A 17,702-nucleotide genomic window follows, 5' to 3' on the forward strand; every position below is an offset into this window, starting at 1 on the left:
TTGATTGAACATTGTGACTTATAGTGAAATTATTTGAGGTAACCCCTCAGACCACCATTTTGTACTATTTCAACATACACCAACAAGGACATACACACATTTCAATTCTGTATGGATGGCTAGATTTGCATCAATAACATATATGACAAGGTAACCCTTTGACCGTACAAGGTACATGTGACATACCTATGGGAAAAGATGGTCCGGGACAGATTAAGGGTAGCAAGGTTCTGCAGGCCACCACGAAGAAGTGCACTACATACCTTAATGGAAACAACAATGTTAATATATTAGGCAGCTACAAAAATTATAGAAGCTTTTCTACTCTGAGACATCAACACAGCAGTTGTGAAACCCAAACACTCAAACAAAATCTATACCGGTCCTGTTTCAGAAACTCATACAAGCAAAACACTTCTTTACCTAGGGCAATGGAATAACTGCAGTATTGTCACACTTTCCTGAATATTGCAGAGTTAGAATAATATCAGCTCTACCAATGCACAGTGCACTAGCATTTCCTGTCCTAGTCACCACTTTAAAACTGTAATGCTCACCTACTGCTGGTGTGTAATTACATCCACAGGATGCTCATACAAAGGGCCTAAATGATGTGACTGTCTCAGGGAAAGAAAATATTACAAATGTAAGAAAAAAACTGTAGATTTTTTTTGGGACAAGAAAATATGTTTATTTACTTTTACTCAGATTAATTTACATTGCTTAGTATTAATTGCCTTCAGATCTTTTGGAAGAGAGAAAGTAGCTACTGCTTAAAAATCCACACTAGCAGTAATTATGTTTTTTTAGAAATAAGTGTATACATCCAAGACTAAAAAAAGTTAATAACTTAATAATTATTTTTTATGGAATGTGTCACACAAAACTGCAGGGACATGCCTGAATATAGAAAACAACAATCCCATAGAAAACGTGCCACCATTTTTCTTAGTGTTAAACGCAGGTGACTACAGAAAAAAAACAACTTGGTTATGCCCTAATCAATACTATTTTTCTTCCCCTTAGGTTTTTAAACAGCAAGCCCACCACTAGTTTCTCCCAAAACAAGGAACATAAGAAATGTATGTCTACTGTGTACGAGGAAAGGTCACATTTTTGAATTTTTGTTAGTACAGTTTAGGTAGGACTGTCCAATACTACCTTTAAACGTCTCAACATGGCTGATTACACCAAGTGTTGAATAAGTTATGACTGGCTAGCTATTTCCAGCTGTCAAAATGATACTTAGGGATTGCTCTGTATTACTGCAGCCATTGTTGGGTAAAACACTGTTCAGTAGCTTAATATAGAAAAACAGTATATTTGTTACTGTTCATTCTTTTTATTTACATCGATTTCCCTCATATGCAGGTAACCTTTGAACTGCATATGATGTTGGTTAAAAAAAAATAACAAAACAAAAAAACCCAGTAGTAAGTAAAAGTAAAAAAAAAAAATTGATACAAAATGTATTTTAGCCATAATGAATCTCCACTGCCCGAAAAAAAAATACACAAAATTGAAAACAAAACAGCCCAATTTCATGTGTATGCAAACTGGTAATACATTGTAATAAAAGTATATTTATAATATTTAAAACTATAATGTCTTAATAAATAAGCTACACTTAAGAACTGGATAGAAGTTAAAAAATATTTTTTTTTTTTTTTAAAAATGACAATAGTCAAATTAGATTGCTCTTAGTTCTTAAAAAAGCCTTGTTTGCCTGCCTAAGTGTATATAGTGTAATGCTTTGTTATCGGCAGTAATGTCAAGGTTAAAAAAACAGGCTAAGAAAAAAAAAAAAATGTAAAATAAAAATTACTCCGGTCTATAAAGATTATGCACATGCAGAAGCTTAAAGAATTAAAGTATTATCAAATCCTTAATATATAAACATTGGATTGCTTTGTGTCTCCTAATAAACCTGCCTTTTTTAAGTTTGTGCCTGATTATTGACTTAGCAGTAGGTATCACTTCTCTTAGTGCACCTGCATTATAGCTGAGCGGCCAGTGCTTGTTTCTCCCATAGCCAATCAAAGAGCAGATGGGTGTTACAAAGGCTGCAGAAGAAACCAAAAGGAAGCATTGTTGCTGCGGCAGGAGCATATCATAAGGGGACAATATTTCCATTATATGCAGGGAATACATTGTCAGCATTATCCCTCTGATATATGTGAGAGGACTAGAATATATATATATATATATATATATATATATATATATATAAATAAATATTTCAAAGATATGGTAGAGAAAAAAAAAGGAACTCCCATACAAATACAAAGGCGTTTTTGTGTAATTTAAATCCTACAATTAGTCAGTGCAAAGCTATATCTGACACCTTTGTTTTGGCAAATGTAATGCTGCAGAAACACAAATATAATGCTTTATTACCTACATGCAATCAATGACTAATCATTTCATTTTTTTGAAAAATAAATAATGGTCAAGTGAATATTGAAGGAAATAATGATTACCATGTCAACAGAACACTCGGTGTTCGATAAATCCAAGTAGTTAATAGCATTTGGCTGGGCCAAAAAATTGTACAAATACTAGAAGAGAAAAAAAAAGATTATAATGTATTATGAATGTGATTCAGACTAAATAAAAGCAAGTTCTGTAATAGGCAGATAGGCTGTACATAGACATTATATTCTTCTTCTAAATTTACATGGTATGCAAAAAAAAAAAAAAACCGTCAGTGGTAATGAATCATCACAGCAATGATGGTGTGAAAAATGATACTTATATGTCTTTATTAGCATAAATGGTAAACAGGTTACTAATCATACATGCATATTCTTCTTGCAAAATGCATATGGAAAATTACAATAAGCAGGCATTTAGAAACAGCTACAAAGAAACTGGCAAGAAGCTCCTGGGGCCAACATCAAAGGAACCTGAAAGCTACAAGTGCTTTTTGTCACTGTTTGGGCATACAAAAGGCTTAATTCTAAAATACCCTGTTTAAATTATTTCTTATTTTTTTTATAGACAAGTCCACAATGAAAATGACATGGAGAAACACTTGCACTGCAGTGTACATCCAGGGGATGAGGGTCTTGACACTAGCTTTTAAGAAAAGTGGAATGCTGAAGACAAAGATAGGCTCCCATGGTACATCTGGGAAGGGATTTTAGGCAATAAAGGACATAGCCTACTTTTAAACCAGCTACTTTAATATACCAACACCTATTATTTTGGATAACGCAGGCAAGACCTAGAACCTCTGTCTGTGTCCTTGGGGGGAGGGGGGTGTGAGTTGCCTTGATTCCTGTCACTTAAAATACACAAGAACTGTCCCCAAGGGGACACAACATTTTTTCGAACATTACAATTTGCATTGGCAATTCCAATTTGTGTGCAACTGATTTATAATAATGATAGGTCCACTTTAACTTGAAGAGACAGTTATTATACACATAAAAAGACACTTTATTTGAATAGTGTAGACAATAGTTAGGTCCATTGTCAAGCTTCTATTTTGTATGTCTTTGTTGTAGAGATTCACCCTTACTTTCTGTCTTGTTCATCACTAAGAAAAAAAATTCACAATAAAATGGGTACTATAATCCTTCTCCACTATTCTAAAAGGTGACACTACCAAATCCAAGAAAAAAAGGTCAGAAAAAGTGAGAGGAGGTTATCATTTCTGTCATATGGTATAAAATAATAAACATTAGTAATTTTTTAAAAAGAAATCTAAAAAGGATGTACATACAGGAAGGTCATCTCCACGGAGTACATTCCCTGAGAGGTCAAGGTGAGTAAGGGTGCTGGCAATCAGCGGGTTTGCACTTAGTGACTGGGACAGGCTGTTTACTCCTGAGGATACAGACACATTGCAAAATGGGCATCACATATTCTGTAAATAAAAACTGAAAGCTCAAAGTATAATAATATTTCATTAAAGTTAAATGATACAATTCATGAGGTGGTCAAAAAAACAGAAACCATATATGATAAAGTAGTTTAACTCAATATTACAAACACAGCTACAAAGATAAGCCTTATTGGTTTGACTGCTAATTAGCAATTAACAAAAAACACAACTCCAAAAACCAAATGGTTCTACCCAGTTGCAGAATAATCAAAGCCAGACACTTTAATGTTCAATATAATTGTCAACATATAATCAAAACATTATATTACCATGCACAGCAACCAAAGCACAGTCAATTCAGTAGTATTGAATATATCCAAAAAAATGCAAATTACTAAATTGATCAAGTAAAAATCAATAATTTTTACTAGATCAATCTCTTAAAAATAACATTTGCATGATTGATGAAAAGTTTGCAGTTGAATGTGGAAAATCAACATCAGTTTAAGTTGATTTTATGAAATTATGAAGTGTTAGTCTCATAAGCAACCTATGTCTTAAAAAACGTTGAGCCTTCCCCTCCACCCACAAACAAATAATGTCAAATGACAACTTACCTTTGGCCGATATTGAGGTTTTTGATAAATTTAAGTGCATCAGGCCCTTGGGGAGTTTGGCAAAATGTATACTTAGAAAAGATACACCTGCAAAAAAATAACACAAAAGATAGACACTGATACACATGTCCATAAATGTTCATGGAGACCAAGTATATATAACTAGTGGTGTCTATGCTTTGTACTAAAAGAATGACTTCATAATTACCAAAAATATATAGTGACATTCTGTCACCATATATAAAATATATGGTGACATTCTGTGGATAAAATATATGGTGACATTCTGTGGATAAAGAAGGACAAATATGCTGCTCTGTCTGCATTAAGTATAATGAAGCAATAACGAGGAGCAAATTTAATAATGCATGTAAAGAAATCTAAAACTAATGAGCCCTAAATACATTGATTCATTTTTTTAATACTGTTATTTAGGACAATTAAAAAAAATCAGGTTTTCTAGAAATGATAAGCTTTTCCAAACTAAGGGTCCATTGACTCTGCTACAGAAGAAATTGAGTTATTATAGAAGTTTCTAAAAGACAATTAGAGCACATTGCTTTCCAAAGTTGGAAAAATTTTTAGTGTGTTTTTAAATCAATGGTTTGTGTATGTGCTTGTGTTTATATTTAATATAAAATCTTTGTTTCACAAAACTAGAAAGTTTTGTAGATATTCAGATATGAAAATGGATTCTGAAAAATATTCATATATAAAAACATTAAAAAAAACTGAATTATTCTTCACAACTAGGACTAAAGTGGAAAATCTGTACAATGTCGCTAAACCCTACCCTTTAAGAAAACCACTGGTAAATATCAGACGTAGAAACAAGTTACATATTGTATGACCTTGTAGTTCTCACTGCATCAATTTATAACCTTTAAAAGATATACATTTGATTTGGGAAAGCTTTATATTACAGCCTTCAAAGTAACCAATCGTTGATAAAAACTGTTTGTGATAAGAAAAACAAATGAAAGTTATGTTTCTCAAGAATGAAAAGAAAACATATTCATTCGGGATAACTATTTTACCACAAGGCCATGGCCTACCCACTACTACAGCCTTTACAGAACCTACTACTGAGCCTTTCTGAATCGTTTTATCTCTGAAGAACCCCTAAAATTATGATAAATTTCACAGAAACCTTACTAAAACCAAGTTATTGGGGAGAAGTGAGAAAAACGCCACTTACATTAGTGGTCGGGGGAAAGAATGCCCCTAACAGTTGTGCCTAGAACTCCATATTTTTAGAAAACTTAATAGGTCATTGGTGTCAGACAACTGGCCCTTCCACATGGCTTCAGCCTAAAAACTATGTAATGCAAAATCAAATATGAGGTCAATAAGCTACAATTCAAAGAACCCTTAGTGGCCTCTAGAAGAACCCTGGGGTTCCACCTTGATTAAGAGTAAATGCTATCCAGTATGAAATATGAATTAGGTTCTCCTCAAACTATTGTTGGTTGGTCTGACAGTCATTTTCCCACCTTCATACAGGTGAAGAAGCACACACTTTTCTAGACTTTTGTTTCCTTAAGCATGAAGAAATACAATTTGAATGGAAAAAAAGAGCCACAATTAAAAAGAAATTACATATATAAAACCATAAAAAAGAATAAAGAACTATTACATGCTGAAGATTTCAACTTTCTACGACAGGATGTATTTTCCTCTGACATTCGGCAAGGATAACTCCTACTCCAATACAGCTTAGTAAAGATAAAATGACGTGAAACCTTTTTTTAGAGCCACTTTTTAGATAATACCTAATATCAATACCTCTTTTCTTAACCTTCAAGCTGTTTTGTTCATTGTCAAGTTAATTATACTGTTTAATTTTTCATTCATGCATTCTGTGAGAGAATTGGCTTGAAAATTGAGGAGGAGGAATGTACAAGTAGAATATAACTCTAAACCTGTCCAAAATAATAAAAGTAAAATTCAAAAGCCAGTCTTCAAAACATCAGTTAATAGAGTGCTACTGTTTAACTGGGGTAACTGTAAATGTAACTTGGCCTTAAATTTTAGAAGTTTATTAAGATTACATACTGAATACTTACTTTAAAAATATATTGAAATACTTAGAAGGTTTTTCATGGTTTAGGGGTTTATTCTAAATTATATTAATCGAGGCAACCAGCCAAGACAAAAAATGCTAATTTGCTTCTATTTAGCCCTATCATGCCTAGCTAGTTATATTAGTTTTTTTAATTACTTTTAGATAGGGATTTTATAAAAAATATATTTTTTGAAAGACAGTATGAGAAAAATAAGGCTTTGTTTGTGCTGTAAATGTTTGTTTTTGCCTCTGGTAAATAATGCCTATTAAACAGTCTCACTACATTGGCTAAAGATTATTGATGTATTCTTCAAAAATGGTTGTTTTAGATTAAAAAGTAATCCAAAAAAAGTATCATATAGCATTTTTACACAGACCTAGCAGTGGTACCCAAATCTGTCCATATTATTTTCTTGTAGGAGGGATTAGCAACACTTTAAAGCAAATCTTTGCTCACTTGCTTTGTATAGGGATGGCCCTCCAAATCCTCACTTACAATGCAGGATTATTGCTCCTAAATTGTAGGGGATGTCATCAAAGACTGCAACTGCATCACTGAAAACAGAAGAGAAGAAGCTGCAGGGTCTGCAGGAATGAGAGGTAGGGTTAGTAATTATTACTACCTCTTAAAGAATTTAGCCTATTTATTGTCTCCCACTGCAAGCAGAGTTTTTAAAATTTCTTGAAGTTACAGTTTTAAAGCCTGTGTAGTTTTGGTTTTGGTTTTTTTCTCAGCCCAGACTTCTAATGTTAAATAATACCTAGCTGTGGAAATATGTTCATAGAGTCTATAAAAATCTCTGCAGTATTTCTGCAGGTAAATGTATCAAAGAGAGTGTAAGGGGTAATAGTGGGTGAAATGATAAGACAATGGGTTACATCTGGGGATGGCATGATTGGTAGTGCATTTACTTCTGTAAATATGAATAATGTATGTGTCAGCATTATCATTAGAATGCAATCATTTTAATACAGTACGTAGGTGTTTATTTATTTTACCCCTCCTGGGAATTGGTAACAGGAACCAATGCATTCCTGTACTCATTCCTTTACTGAGGGTACGAATATCTGGTTGCCCCAATATTAAAGGGAGCTTCCAAATTCCACGATAAGCTCCCACAACAAATCTACAGATTCTTTTTGTAGTAAAGAGACCCTGGTATCTGGTATGGTACACCATGGAGAGCAGGAATCGCTGATAGGAAGTCTCAATGCTGATAGGCAGGGCCCTCCTTGTGGGGAATAACAAGGGGCCAATGGATATTAACTTCCTCAACCAGGAACATTTTGTAGCGTTGGTCTTTTCTCAGTAAGGGTTACAAGCAAATAAAGTCTTTTATGTGTTTTTTTTACTTCATTACTTACCAGGATAACTCTAAATCTACATCATTTCTGGAGAGTCAGACGTGTGAAAAAGGCCTTGTCCTTCAACAATGGGACCCCCTAATGATGAGGGTAGGTCAGGGGCAAGAGTGGAGGTATACATTTGCACTGGTACCTTCTCCCTTTTTCCTGGCCAACCAGGCTGTGATTGATTCTAGACTAGAACTACTGCCTAACTGTTAGTTTTAGAGTCCATCGAATGGACACGCAGTCTGTGGCTTAAAAACTACAATCATTTGTAATATTTCACGTATGTTTGATAATTTTTTATTTAACTGCTTGTCTGTAGTTCAGCTTTAAGTATGGATTAAAAATTTCTCGTTTTATCTGAAGCTCTTCTTATTTTCAGTGTGTGTAAACTGAGGCTAATGGTAAAACAGGCCATTAAAAAAACTTAAGCCATCAGTCTCAGTGAAACCTAATTCTAAGCTTCTGTGTCTGAAGAAGCATATAAGGCAATCTCTGTGCGAGTTCAAAAAAGAATTATCACTCATGCATGAACAACATATTTACAATACAATTAAATGAAGCAGGATACTCTATTACAGAGTCAAAGCCAAAAGAATGAGCACAAATCCCCTTATCACATATAGGAAAATGAAAAACTCAATTACTGTACCTCTATCCTCTAGAGGGTTGCTTGCAAGGTTTATAGTATGAAGTCCTGAGTTTGGATTGTTTGCAAGGGCACTGGACAACTTCTGTGCAAAATCTCTGTGTGCAGAAAAAAAAAAAAGAGGTAAAACATTGTAATGATCTGTCTTGGGGTCTAATGTGTCATGCCCGGCTCACAGCTTTTTGCTGATAGACTAATTTGATATATAATAACATAATTTTTGACTTGCCCTGGAAAAAGCATCCTGATGGACAAACACATGACAGTCTGCAAGGTACAAATAAAACACTGGCGTATGTGAACACTACATAAAACATACATTTTGTTTATGCCTTTGTGCCTTTTTGTGCCTTTAATACAGGTATTTTTGGTTCATTTCCTATGCAATGTGAAGTGGAAGGATCAACAATATTGTTTTTTTTTCACAGTGCAAAAGAAAATGCAAGAAATAAAAACTGAGTAACTGAATGTATTTTTATGCATTTACCATTTATTAGGATGGCCTTCCTAAGATGGGAATAAATGCAAAATACATTTTAAAAATGAACTAGATTTTAGCACATAGATGTGAACTAGCCACAGAGATGAATAGTTAAGAATCGCGTTTTTATGCAGTAAAATGGAAATATGTAAATTGTCCCTTATAGACCTTTTGGGAAGCCATGTTTGCTTATCACATATGGAATGTGTGATTCTTTTTTATCAGTACTCCACAGTGATTTTGCAATACTAATCCAGATTCCCTTTGCAGATCTGCCATCTTACTTTGAGTTATTTCAAACAGACCCTTTTTGAGGCTAGTTGTTATATTTGCAACTGTTCAGAAAGCTACTGCCTGATTTACACATACGGTATGTACTAGAGTAAGAATCTAAATATTTCATGGAACTATAGAACACCAAGTTAATCAAATCATCACTTTCAGATAAGCACTTAATGTTTCTCAAATTTGTCCTCAGGCATGTTTTTAAATGTTAACTTCACACATGCAAAAGTGAAGTAATGCGGTCCTCAACAACTCAGTTTCGCTACCTGTATAAAACAGAACTAACTGGCCAAGTACAGAAGAAGCCACGTGTATTTTTATATTTGAATAATTTTTATTGGTTTTCATGTCAATTAACTCAATACACATTGGTAAGAAATCATTACATTATAAATAATGGGTATACAGTATACAATCAACAGAATTAGAATTAGGAAAAGGAGAAAGAATGTAAATAAAGAACATAAAAAAGGAGGGGGGGGGGGTACAATCCAAACCTAAAGGACAGAGTAACAGTACACAGAAACGTGAACAATATCACAGATATTGTCAAGGAGCACTAGGTTGGTTTGGATTGTGTATCTCAGTCTATCATTGACCATGATCCAGTTGGGGGTGATACGTGTCAAGGACAGGACCAAAGTCTGCCAGGCTCTCACTAGAGTAGATCTGGCTGCCAGGAGATAATAGACGCAGGGTGTGTTTGGGAAGCTGCGTAGTAGGTAACTAAATAGTATAGTCAAAATGCATTCCCACCATACATGAAACATAGTACCCTTTTCACATGTATTTTTAAACAACACTAGACTTACTAAAGGTCTCTGAAATTCAGTGCCCCTTACCAAGGAAATGATGAGTCAGATAAAAACACTGGCATGCCCACTCCTTAATTATTGGTCATTGTGGGTTACCATAATGCACAAGGTGCACAAAAGTGCTTGACTTCATAAGCAAAAGCCAAGTGTCCATTTTAGAAAATCTCTGGCTCCAAGGTTTTAAACTAGATAGGGTAAAGTTTGTTTATGTTTTTTTATTATCCGGAACTGACTTGGTCACTTTATTTGTTTTATAATAACAGAACTAATTTTAAAGATTCCTCGACATATTAAAATGACTAACACACTTATTTTTTTTTTATATTATTGTATATACACTTACAATCTGAGTCCAGCATTTTCTAAAACCAGCTCTTCTAATCGACTAGACCTGCTAACCACACGCAGAATCTGATCACAAACATCATTAGACTAGAAAAAAAAAAGTTACGGCAGATTAGCTCACATAACAATAAACAAAGCAGATATACAATATGAATAAAACATTGAAGGGAGATGTGTAGTAAAAGGTATAGAAATATTTTACTTACCAGTTTCAGATCTTTCGATGACAACTTTGTAAACCATTGATTGTACTCTAAAGCTGCGACAATAGGTATCAAATCTCTGTAGAGAAATATACAAACTGAGTACAATATTGCAGGAGATGAACACAATAAGAAACTATACATATTTATAGAACAACTGCAAGCAAAACACATTTGCAATTTTATGAAAAAGTTGTTTCAAGATATCTGAAAGGTTAAATCAGCCAAATGTCATTTTCAAGTGTAAACCTGTGTAAGCCATCGTCTGCTTTCCCATATGGTTAAAAAAACCTTTTATCAACATAGCATTTATTTGGAGCTGTAACATGTCAAATACAATTTAATGTCAAATTTATCATAATTGTCACTTGCTTCTGTGTGAGACAACACCATTTGATTTATCAAATATAATATTACCTGTATGATACTAATGTCTGAATATTTTCTTTGCAAAGTTAGTACCTACAGTAATGTATGAAGGTTGGTTACTGTGAAAAGTAATAGTTAGATATCAACAACTAGCTTTTATCCACCACTTGCTGAGGAGTATTATGCTACCCTAGAAATACAGTAAGTAACCAAATACCTATCTCTAGCTCTCAACTTTCATAAAAAAGCAATAATAATCCATTCTGGGTGTTTTTGTTCTCTTCCCTTTTTTAAGATTCTTTACTTAAAAAAAATGGTCAGGGATAAAAAGTTTAAACCCAGTTTCTTAACTTATGTCCAACAAGGACAAATGCTTTTAGTAAATTGAACCCCCCAAGATTCTACACCTGGATTTTTATATAAGGAATGTGATATATATATAAAAGGGAACCTGCTATTATATTTATACAGTAGCCGGTTCTGGGGGTTTTTATCCTTATCCTTGGTTTTGGAATCCGATGTATCTTTGTTAGGTTTTTTGGCTTTATTGGCTGTGTAGGTATCTCTGGTGAGTACTAAAGTAAGGATAACAAAGATCGCTAACAAGCTTGTAGCTTTACCTATCTAGACACAGACCTTTAAAATCAGTTTTCAAAATCTTTGAGAAACATTTCTGGCTTTTTGATTCTGGAAAAGAAAAACACCATCTGAAGGTGAAAAATAAATGACAACCATCATTTTTAAATTACATCTTCCCCTCTACAATTCTATTCCTCCTCCTATGAGGCAGTACAACAAAAGCTACACAGCAGCTTCAGCAGCAAGCTAGACTTTTTATTGCCATGGTTGTACAGGCACAAAGGTTAGGGTTTATGCCGGCTCTTTTATCTTTTAAATTTATGGATGTCAAATGATGGGCCTAGTAATTCGAGTGAAAGAGGGTTTTCATTTGTCCAAAGTACAAGTATCAGAATAGGCCAGAATAGGAACCAAACAGCTTAATAAATACAGGGATTATTGTGAAAGCTTGTTTAGAAATACAGGATATCATAGGATGTGGATTTACTGTTTAATAGTTTGAAGCACAAGTTAGAAAACCTAACACGCCTATTAAGAATTGTTACGCAAAGGTTTTTTTTTATTTGCCACTATAGCTTGTCATCACACGATCACAGCCTATAAAAGGATGATCCTTAACCCTGCAGATATGATAATGTAAATATCTTCGCTTCAATAAAAGAGACTCCCTTTTTAAATGACCTATCCTAATTAAGGAGTGCTTTAGGGATGGTTTTTCATTTCGAAGCTTGTTAACTTGTTATACTAGTAACAAGACATATAATTAGCCTGTCACACAAGCTAAATATTGTAAACTACCCTAGGACTTGTGCCACCACTAGAAGGTTTACATAAACAAGGTGTTTCCCCTGACCTTACTTGCAATCTTGTTTTAATGAGGTTAGTAATATAAACTGGATTTCAAGGCTGATTTACCAGCCACAAGTTCCTCAACTGTCACCTCCCATCCCAAAAAGGGATCTCCAGAAACTCATTTTACAATAATAATACAGGTAGTCCCCGGGTTAAGGACATCCGACATACGGACAAGTCCTAGACGAACGGAGCTTCCCTGCTCCCTTGTGTGCAGGACGGAGGCTTCATAGGGGGGCGGTTTGCATGACTTTTAAAAGAAATCTTTTGCTAACCACAAGCTGAGCTTGTGGGTGATCCTAGGAGCTGAGCTGATCTGTATCATGTGGTACCTCTTTAATGACCAAGACAAACTCTTTTTGTATAATAAAGCACAGCTTTTCCCAGAAGTTAATGGGCCTGATTTATTACAGCTCTCCAAGGCTGGAGAGGATACACTTTCTTCAGTAAAGCTGGGTGATCCAGCAAACCTAGAAATAGATTTTTTTAAAGTCATTTGCTATTTTTTTAGCAAATGTTTTAAATCCTGTACCAGATCCATTCCAGGTTTTCTGGATCACCCAGGTTCACTGAAGAACATGTATCCTCTCCAGCCTTGCAGTGCTTTATTAAATCAGACACAATGAATGTCTAGGCTCCATAAAGTTTTTTTTTTTTTTGCTTTGTTGGCGATTAACACACAGTGAGGATTTAATACAGTAACGGACACCACACTGCCTAATAATATGTTGAGACAAACATCTGTCCTAACTGCATTTATTAAAATAATGTACTTGTTCTGACTTACATACAAATTCAACTTAAGAACAAACCTACAGTCCTTATCTCGTTATCTATGTAACCCAGGGACTACCTGTATATATTTATTCACAGAGTAGCATCAAACAGTTTTACTAAATGTAAGCATATTTATGAAGCTACTGGTTAAGATTAATATTTCAGACTGACATTAGGGCATAATCGTTTAGTAACATAACTACCTGCCAATCCCCTTGTTTCAGTCCTTATTTGTATGAACCCTAAAGTAGCTTTATCTTCATACGTAGTATGCAAGGGAAACCTTGGAGTGCCAAGAATAGGTTGAGCAACTGTACAAATAGCCCATGGGTGAACACTGAAACAACTGGGTGAGTAAGTTACAAACCATATGTAAAACAAGTTAAACCCACTTTGACTCTGAAGGTTTTACATATAAGGATATTATACAAAAAAGTGTCTGGTCCTTAGCAGGTTCTAGAAATGTTTAATTATACCCACAAGTGTAAAACAACACACAACAGATTCTACTTTGTTAGTATTTAATAACAAAAATGAAGCCAAAATAAAGAAGTAACATGTACACCCTATGACTCAATAGCTTGTATGACTACTTTTAGCAGCAATAACTTATTATAAATAATAATTTTCTGTATGACTTTATAAGTCTCCCACATTGTTGCAGTGGAATTTTGGCCCAATTTTATTTACAACATTAGGTTTTGCGGGCATTCCAAAAAGTAAAAATACGGTCCTGCCACAGTATTTCAATTAAGTTGTGTTCTGGACTTTGACAGGGTCATTGCAGGACAGGATTACCAAAAAAAAAATAGATAGAAATAATGACATTAGATACACCTTCAATACACCTGAACACTTCCATACTTGTCAAACTAACAGAAATGCAGCATAGCAGACACCATAAGGTGGCCGCTTCTACCCTCATCCACTGGGGCACACATGGTCACTTGCTCCCTGTTTTCCATAAAGCAGTGATTGATACCTAAGCAGCCATCTATTAGAGTAGCCAATAAACAACTTTATTTTGGACAAATTTAGTAACTTTAAAACTGCTGATTTTAAATCAAAATACTGTGCAACCCTAGCAAGCTTTTTACTATTTTTTTTATCAAATGGCAGGCCTGGAGTTTTGCTCCCTTTTTTACAACTAAAAACCTGGTAAAATGTGCATTGTCCACTAGAAGGTACCTCTGAATAAATTCCATTAAGGGAAAACTGAACTGTTTTGCTGCTATATTTAGTGTTATAGGAATAAAGAAACCACTTTCTTGAAGAGGAAAAACAGTTTAGAAGATCTCTGTAAACATGCTGAAATGACAAGATTTAAAAGAACAGCAGATTCAATAGAAACTAATAAAGCAGGCTGCTGGCTGGCTCAACACACTAGCATGAGATTGGAGAGGAACCATCAAGAAACTAAGCACAATGGCTGATTTGTAAGTTGGTGATCAGCCAACACAGTACTCATTGCCAAACACAGGATCAGCATCTGATGGGCAATGTCTTACTTCATATGCTAACAGTCAACAGGTCATGTCAAAACTTGACCTTGTGAAAGCAATAAGGAAATAACCCCCCCCCCCAAAAAAAAAAATGAACATTTACGATTTCAAAAATGTTATTAGTATGTGATATTTTGGTAAGACCCAGCTTACCTTTCCTTAAGCAGTGCCTCACCGAAACGTCATAAACATTTTTTTTTTTTTGGTGATGAAGTGTCATGAATGTCTTGTCTTGTCTCTACTTGGATTTTTGATGTACAAAATGGTTTTGTTGAGCACCTATGCAAATTTTTGTAACCACTCCACACTCATATAGTTTAGGGACAGGATGAAAGAAATACTTACAGTGCATAGTAATCCCTAGTAATAAACTGACTAAGCTGACAGCTTTTCTGTTACTTGTTTTTAATTTAGGTAAATATGTAAGAATTACTGACAATACAAAGGTGACACTACTGGGTACCACTATAAGAGGCCGCTGAAGCATCAACATTTTGCTATAAGACACCTTGTTCTGCTGTTACACCACAGTAAATAGATAATTAATAACTATACTAGATACAATACCATATTTATATGACACACATAAAGCAGTGACCTTACCTATGGTCCAGATGACTAAAGTCTTGCAGGTTTAGCTCCCTTGTATCTTGCGTTAGGTATATAGTATCAACATCCTTGAAAAATAATAGAAAATGTTATTTTCATTGCTGTACTGATGGTTTATGGACACATTAAAAATAATTTATGAAAAGCACTCTATCATGTGTACTTCCTATTATAACAGACCCATGTAATTTTAAAATATAAAAGTTGTATTTGTGGGCCGTGCAATACTTGTAACTGTCAGTAAATGCCATCCTATGAATAGTGTGCAGTGGTCCCTGTGTTCCTAGAGAATCAACAATAGAAGAAATCAGTAGTGAGAATTAGGAAGAAGAATGGAAATGTATCTCAGGTCACTGGCTAGGATGAAGTTCAGGACATCTATCATTTATCCTTACTAAAGCTATTGAAGGTGGTTAATGTTCACACTTCGATGTAGCGTTGGACTTCATGGAAGTAAAATATTGAATTGTTGTACTGTGTTCTGACCATTATCGTGATGGTTCACTAAAGGTGACTAATTAACAGTGGGGTGCTGGATTCACAGTCTTTGAATTTGAGCGAAATTTTACCTGAGCATTCACCTAATTTGCACATATCATTATTATTATTATTATTATTATTATTATTATTATTAATAATAATAAACAGGATTCATATAGCGCTAATATATTACCCAGCGCTGTACATTAAATAGGTAAGAATTTTCATGCAAACAAAAAGGAAAAACAATCTGTCTTTGGATACAGATTGCAACTTCGATATAGATTGTGGATACGATATGTCGGAAGCCTTCAGGTGAAACATGTTAAGATCAATCAAAATTTAAAATGTAAAAGTATCGAATATACAGATGACATGATCTCAAGAAATTTAATTATGTGCATAAATTGAATCTATGTATAGAAGCTCAAGGTTTTATAATGTTAGTTTTTTAAATTTGTAAATGAATACATAATGTAAATTTTTATGAAACAGTTGTATATATTGATGCAGAAGCACCAAAAAAGTCCCAGAAAGAAGAAATTGTATTAAAAATAATATACCATAGAATATCAAGAAAATCTCGATACTGAAACTTATAACAATTTAAACTCAGGAACGTACCCACTGTACTTCTTCTCTGTAGGGCATCCCGAGCCAGTCACAGACACAGGCATACATTTGTGAAAAACCACCTAGTGAAAAGATTAATGAGACATGTTATTAAGTATTGCTGCTAAGGTTCACCATATTGCTCCCCTTCCCTTGCAGCTACAAGATACTGTTTCCCTTTCTTGCAAAAGAAATCTTTGTTGACAATTAATTTGTTCAGTAGTTGTTAATTGCTGTGTTTGTTGCATACCACATGGGCCGACTTCTGTCACTGTCTGGCTATCCCACAGAGCTTGCAGATTTGCCAGTCTGTCTGCTGGCTCCATGGTAACTTTCTTCATAATTTTTCTAAAATAAACATAAAAATATTACACTAATTACATTTTAGAATATCACAGTGTATGTCCAATCTGCAAGCAAAATTCATGAAACAAATTAAAGTTGAACCTCATAAATTAATTATAATGCTATCATTGATCCTAAAATAATGTATTTCAAAAATAGCTAGTGTATGTATCTGATTTCAACTAGATATAAACCATCTGCAATCCCTAGTCACTGATATCAGTGAGGAGGAGGGCAGCGCTAGAAGTCAGTTATGCTCAGCTGCAGTACATATGCTTTCAGGAAACATGCTGATAAGATAAGAGAGCAGACTAAGCAGGGTGTGGGCAAAATCACAACCCCATTACTATGCTGCTGCTCCTTGACTATCCTATCAGTAGGCTAGGGGTCTGTTTTTCTGTTCATTGATTTTGTTCACTCTGTAGTGGTGCTTCTGCACTGGAGTTTTTACCTGCTAACAAGTGTAACTATCACAGCTCATATTAATAAGCAATAAAATTAAACAATTTAAATGAAATAAAAAAGTGTGAGTAAAAGCAAATGAGAATTTGTAGGCCAGATATTAAGTGCAAAACCAGGGGAAATACCATCAGAGGTTAAATGAACACCAATATACAGCAACTGAAAGTGAATTATATTATTAGACGAGCCACTTCTCAATAAAATTTGTTTATTAAATACCTGGTATAATAATATGACTGTTCTGTACCCAAAACCTGCACTTTCAAGTAAAACACATGCAAATACAATTAGGCAAATATTACTGGGAGTGGGTAAACCAATACGACAAATAAAACCAATTTTTTATGATCATTTCCTGCAATATATTTTTTCCTGCACAAGCCTTTAATGCCACGTTATTACTACTGCAGGCATTTATTAACAGCAAGCTGCAGATTAGGATACAGAATACTAACATCCCAAAAAATATTTTTGTT

The 17,702-nt window shown here is 34.3% G+C and overlaps 1 protein-coding gene across 4 annotated transcripts in view; it reads right to left on the minus strand.

Annotated features, from left to right (window-relative positions):
* The window catches only part of CARMIL1 (capping protein regulator and myosin 1 linker 1), a 159,099-nt gene that overhangs the window by 75,343 nt on the left and 66,054 nt on the right, over nucleotides 1–17,702 (minus strand). For all 4 annotated transcript variants that reach the window (XM_072411585.1, XM_072411586.1, XM_072411584.1 and 1 more), the window contains exons 6-15: nucleotides 16,670–16,767; nucleotides 16,432–16,502; nucleotides 15,322–15,395; nucleotides 10,643–10,718; nucleotides 10,435–10,523; nucleotides 8,514–8,608; nucleotides 4,447–4,533; nucleotides 3,728–3,831; nucleotides 2,481–2,558; nucleotides 187–263 (exon numbers count right to left, since the gene is read on the minus strand). In XM_072411585.1, coding sequence (XP_072267686.1) covers nucleotides 187–263; nucleotides 2,481–2,558; nucleotides 3,728–3,831; nucleotides 4,447–4,533; nucleotides 8,514–8,608; nucleotides 10,435–10,523; nucleotides 10,643–10,718; nucleotides 15,322–15,395; nucleotides 16,432–16,502; nucleotides 16,670–16,767 — 849 coding nt within the window. The remainder of the gene's footprint in view (nucleotides 1–186; nucleotides 264–2,480; nucleotides 2,559–3,727; nucleotides 3,832–4,446; nucleotides 4,534–8,513; nucleotides 8,609–10,434; nucleotides 10,524–10,642; nucleotides 10,719–15,321; nucleotides 15,396–16,431; nucleotides 16,503–16,669; nucleotides 16,768–17,702) is intronic.

Source organism: Pyxicephalus adspersus, chromosome 5, assembly GCF_032062135.1.
Source record: "Pyxicephalus adspersus chromosome 5, UCB_Pads_2.0, whole genome shotgun sequence".
In the NCBI taxonomy this organism is placed as follows: domain Eukaryota; kingdom Metazoa; phylum Chordata; class Amphibia; order Anura; family Pyxicephalidae; genus Pyxicephalus; species Pyxicephalus adspersus.